The sequence below is a fragment of the Melanotaenia boesemani genome, chromosome 3 (assembly GCF_017639745.1).
Source record: "Melanotaenia boesemani isolate fMelBoe1 chromosome 3, fMelBoe1.pri, whole genome shotgun sequence".
Lineage (NCBI taxonomy): Eukaryota > Metazoa > Chordata > Actinopteri > Atheriniformes > Melanotaeniidae > Melanotaenia > Melanotaenia boesemani.
This window is the reverse complement of record NC_055684.1, coordinates 39,164,559-39,169,849: the sequence shown is the minus strand read 5'-3', so window position 1 is coordinate 39,169,849 and position 5,291 is coordinate 39,164,559. Positions and strand designations below refer to the sequence as shown.

The 5,291-nt window shown below is 41.9% G+C and overlaps 1 protein-coding gene across 1 annotated transcript; it reads left to right on the top strand.

The window, feature by feature from the left end:
* The first annotated feature begins 2,948 nt into the window (after positions 1 to 2,948).
* Positions 2,949 to 4,840, top strand: LOC121635507. The gene is made up of 3 exons (XM_041978713.1): positions 2,949 to 3,170; positions 3,332 to 3,614; positions 3,733 to 4,840. Exons 1-3 carry the CDS (start codon positions 3,040 to 3,042, stop codon positions 3,997 to 3,999), a joined length of 681 nt encoding a protein of 226 aa, XP_041834647.1. The 5' UTR covers positions 2,949 to 3,039; the 3' UTR covers positions 4,000 to 4,840.
* The last annotated feature ends 451 nt before the right edge of the window (positions 4,841 to 5,291 follow it).

The following is a 5,291-nucleotide window of genomic DNA, read 5'->3' as shown; positions in this document are numbered from 1 at the left end:
TGTGGTTAATCGTGGAATGTTGTGGTTAATTGTGGAATGTTGTGGTTAATTGTGGAATGTTGTGGTTAATTGTGGAGTGTTGTGGTTAAATATGGAGTGTTGTGGTTAATTGTGGAGTGTTGTGGTTAATCGTGGAATGTTGTGGTTAATTGTGGAATGTTGTGGTTAATTGTGGAGTGTTGTGTTTAATCTTTAAATGTTGTGGTTAATTGTGGAATGTTGTGGTTAATTGTGGAGTGTTGTGGGCAAATATGGAGTGTTGTGGTTAATTGTGGAGTGTTGTGGTTAATTGTGGAATGTTGTGGTAAATTGTGGAGTGTTGTGGTTAATCGTGGAGTGTTGTGGTTAATTGTGAAATGTTGTGGTTAATTATGGAGTGTTGCGGTTAATTGTGGAGTCTTGTGGTTAATTGTGGGGTGTTGTGGTTAATTATAGAATGTTGTGGTTAATTATGGAATGTTGTGGTTAATTGTGGAGTGTTGTGGTTAATTGTGGAGTGTTGTGGTTAATTGTGGGTGTTGTGGTTAATTGTGGAATGTTGTGGTTAATTGTGGAATGTTGTGGTGAATTATGGAATGTTGTGGTTAATTGTGGAATGTTGTGGTTATTTGTGGGTGTTGTGGTTAATTATGGAATGTTGTGGTTAATTGTGGAGTGTTGTGGTAAATTATGGAGTGTTGTGGTTAATTATGCAGTGTTGTGGTTAATTGTTGGTGTTGTGGTTAATTGTGGAGTGCTGTGGTAAATTGTGGGTGTTGTGGTTAATTATGGAGTGTTGCGGTTAATTGTGGAATGTTGTGGTTAATTATGGAATGTTGTGGTTAATTGTGGAGTGTTGTGGTAAATTATGGAGTGTTGTGGTTAATTATGGAGTGTTGAGGTTAATTATGGGTGTTGTGGTTAATTATGGAGTCTTGTGGTTAATTGTGGAATGTTGTGGTTAATTATGGAATGTTGTGGTTAATTATGGAATGTTTTGGTTAATTATGGGTGTTGTGGTTAATTATGGAGTCTTCTGGTTAATTGTGGAATGTTGTGGTTAATTTTGGAATGTTGTGGTTAATTGTGGAGTTTCGTGGTAAATTGTGGGTGATGTGGTTAATTGTGAGTGTTGTGGTTAATTGTGGAATGTTGTGGTTAATTGTGGAATGTTGTGGTTAATTGTGGGTGTTGTGGTTAATTGTGGAGTGTTGTGGTAAATTGTGGGTGTTGTGGTTAATTGTGGAGTGTTGTGGTAAATTGTGGGTGTTGTGGTTAATTGTGGAGTGCTGTGGTTAAATATGGAGTGTTGTGGTTAATTGTGGAGTGTTGTGGTTAATTGTGGGTGTTGTGGTTAATTGTGGAGTGTTGTGGTAAATTGTGGGTGTTGTGGTTAATTGTGGAGTGTTGTGGTAAATTGTGGGTGTTGTGGTTAATTGTGGAGTGCTGTGGTTAAATATGGAGTGTTGTGGTTAATTGTGGAATGTTGTGGTTAATTGTGGAATGTTGTGGTTAATTGTGGAATGTTGTGGTTAATTGTGGAGTGTTGTGGTTAATTGTGGAGTGTTGTGGTTAATTGTGGGTGTTAGTGGTTAATTGTGGAATGTTGTGGTTAATTATGGAATGTTGTGGTTAATTGTGGAATGTTGTGGTAAATTGTGGAGTGTTGTGGTTAATTATGGAGTGTTGTGGTTAATTATGGAGTGTTGTGGCTAATTATGGGTGTTGTGGTTAATTATGGAATGTTGTGGTTAATCGTGGAATGTTGTGGTTAATTGTGGAGTGTTGTGGTTAATCGTGGAGTGTTGTGGTTAATCGTGGATTGTTGTGGTTAATTGTGGAATGTTGTGGTTAATTGTGGAGTGTTGTGGTTAATCTTTGAATGTTGTGGTTAATTGTGGAGTGTTGTGGTTAATTGTGGAGTGCTGTGGTTAAATATGGAGTGTTGTGGTTAATTGTGGAGTGTTGTGGTTATTTGTGGAATGTTGTGGTTAATTATGGAGTGTTGTGGTTAAATATGGAGTGTTGTGGTTAATCGTGGAGTGTTGTCGTTAATTGTGGAATGTTGTGGTTAATTGTGGAGTGTTGTGGTTAATTATGGAGTGTTGTGGTTAATCGTGGAGTGTTGTGGTTAATTGTGGAATGTTGTGGTTAATTGTGGAGTATTGTGGTTAAATATGGAGTGTTGTGGTTAATTGTGGAGTGTTGTGGTTAATCTTGGAATGTTGTGGTTAATTGTGGAATGTTGTGGTTAATTGTGGAGTGTTGTGTTTAATCTTTGAATGTTGTGGTTAATTTTGGAATGTTGTGGTTACAGTTTTTCTCTATTGCCAAAACACAAAACCCAGTACTCTAAACCAAATGACCAGTTGCCTAAACACATTTAGTAAAACTCCCCCCCTTTTGCCACAACCACAAACACAATTCACCTGTAGACACTGTTCACAAAACCCATCCCCTTTTTCTCAAAACTTCAAAACAAAAATTGCCGTGCTAAAACACATTTTGCATATAACTCTGCTCCAATATGCATTGTGAAGCTCATGTGATGCAAAATGCTACCCACAATCAGCAAAACTTGAACACAATGAACATACCTGGTGCCAATCAGTAAACACAACGACTCATAATTGAAAACACCTATTGCAAATGATGTGACCACACCTATATAAGTCAGTGCAGTTTGCTGAAAGTTCAAAAACAAAAATGGATGATGAAGACAGAAGAAGAGGAGTTTGTGTCAGAGGAGGGAGAGGAGTTTGTGTCAGAGGAGGCAGAGGAGCGGGCCGAGGAGGCAGAGGAGCAGGTCAAGGAGGCAGAGGAGCGGGCCGAGGAGGGAGAGGAGCGGGTCAAGGAGGGAGAGGAGCGGGCCGAGGAGGGAGAGGAGCGGGCCGAGGAGGGAGAGGAGCGGGCCGAGGAGGGAGAGGAGCGGGTCGAGGAGGGAGAGGAGCGGGCCGAGGAGTGGGCCAAGGAGGGCGAGAAGCAGTCCAAAGAGGAGCAGGCCAAGGAGCGAGAGGAGAAGGAGGGCAAGCAAGACAACGCATTTTCATTACAGATGAAATGAGAGCAACAGTCATTGACCACGTCATTGTCCACGGCATGACAATGACCGAAGCGGGACAACGAGTCCAACCAAACCTCAGCAGATTCTCAGTGGGCACCATTATTCGGGCCTTCAGAGAACACAACAGGTACTGTATGTAGTAGTTTTTTTAGTCACTACACTAGATATTCACAGTATACAGTAGTATAGTGGAGTGCACCTACATACAGACAAGTGCAATCATGGTTACAGTAAAAGTGTGTACTGCAAGGACCATTTCTGACCAAATGACTATGTTTGTTTCTCTAGAGTTGAAAGATTGCCATTTGCAGGTGGGAGGGCTTCCAGATTCACACCAGCCCAAGAGGTCCTCATTGTGGATATGGTTCGGGAGAACAATGTGATCAGACTACGGGAGATACGGGAGAGGATCATTGGTGACAATTTGAACTTTCCGACCATTGACAATGTCAGCCTGACAACCATAGACAGAGTCCTCAAGCGCCAGAGAGTAAGAATGAAGCAGGCCTATAGGGTACCCTTTGAGCGCAACTCTGGAAGAATAAAACACCTCCGTCACCAGTATGTGCAAGTAAGTACAGTACAATCCATGGCCTACAGTACTTTACATACAATACTATACTGTCGTACTGTAATGTGCTCTATTGACTGTCTTTCTGAACACCTGAAAACGCTATTTGTTTCCACAGAGGATGTTCCAGTTGGAGTCCATGGCCAGACCCCATGAATTTATATTTGTGGATGAGGCTGGCTTCAACCTCACAAAAAGGAGGAGGAGAGGCCGTAACATCATAGGACAGAGAGCTATCGTTGATGTGCCCGGCCAACGTGGAGGAAACATCACTCTCTGCGCTGCCATGAGTTCTAGAGGGCTTCTCCACCGGCATGCTGAACTTGGTGCCTACAACACTGAGCGTCTCCTCACCTTCCTAGGAGAGCTCAGATGTTTTGCATGACAATGACCACCTGAATGCTCGGCCAGCAGATCACCACGACCAGCAGATTCCTGGGCCAGCTGATCTTCCCATATACGTCATCCTCTGGGACAATGTTAGCTTCCATCGCAGCATCCAGGTCAGAGAGTGGTTTAACATCAATCAGCAATTCATTAATGTGTGTCTGCCACCCTACTCTCCGTTCCTAAACCCAATAGAGGAGTTCTTCTCAGCATGGCGGTGGAAGGTCTATGACCGCCAACCTTACACTAGAGAGAACCTTCTCAGGGCTATGGACCTGGCCTGTGATGTGGCTGTGGAGGCGTTCCAAGGCTGGGTGCGGCATGCCAGGGCATTCTTCCCACGTTGTTTGGCTATGGACAATATTGCCTGTGACGTTGATGAGGTCCTGTGGCCCGACCCAGCCCGACGACGTGATGCCTCTCCATGATTTCGGTGTCAACATACAACATACTGTCAATTTTCAACGTACTGTAATAAAAGAAATCGCACCCTGAACATTGTGTTCTCAATTGTTACTGTACAGTATCTATTGTGTGTAATGGATCCTCCATGGAGTTTAGTACTCATTTTTGCATTGAGTTGTGATATTACTGCATTTTCTGCATTATGTAACTATTCCCATGAAATGCACAAATCTATAGAAAATGCCCAAAACATATTTGAGAATAAATAAGGGTTGCTCAAATGCATCCTGGCAGTTGTGAAACTGTAAAAAGAACAGTCTCACACTGTGAAAATTGTGCTTTCAATTTTTTTGGTAATGTGGTTAATGATGCTCAGTAGTGTTTACATTTTTGCAGGCCTTGAGTGGTATTTTGGTGTCAGAGTTTGCTTTTGAGCATATGAGCAACTGTTTTGGTGTGATGGGTTTGCTTTTGAGCATATGAGCAACTGTTTTGGTGTGATGGGTTTGCTTTTGAGCATATGAGCAACTGTTTTGGTGTGATGGGTTGGTTTTGAAAAGAAACTGAGGTTTAGTGTACGTAGCTTTAGAAAAGTGTTTTGTGTTTAGAGTTTTGTGAAAAGTGAGGGCAGTATCGTGAAATGTGTTTAAGCAATAGAGAAAAACTGTAATTGTGGAGTTTTGTGGTAAATTGTGGGCGATGTGGTTAATTGTGAGTGTTGTGGTTAATTGTGGAATGTTGTGGTTAATTGTGGAATGTTGTGGTTAATTGTGGTTGTTGTGGTTAATTGTGTAGTGTTGTGGTAAATTGTGGGTGTTGTGGTTAATTATGGAGTGTTGCGGTTAATTGTGGGTGTTGTGGTTAATCGTGGAATGTTGTGGTTAA

What these genes read in the sequence shown, in the direction of transcription:
- LOC121635507 (XM_041978713.1), top strand. Translation starts at nt 3,040, where the DNA reads ATGAGAGCAACAGTCATTGACCACGTCATTGTCCACGGCATGACAATG. An exon ending in GCCTTCAGAGAACACAACAG is followed by an intron (nt 3,171 to 3,331) that starts GTACTGTATGTA and finishes TTGTTTCTCTAG; the next exon opens with AGTTGAAAGATTGCCATTTG. An exon ending in TCCGTCACCAGTATGTGCAA is followed by an intron (nt 3,615 to 3,732) that starts GTAAGTACAGTA and finishes TTGTTTCCACAG; the next exon opens with AGGATGTTCCAGTTGGAGTC.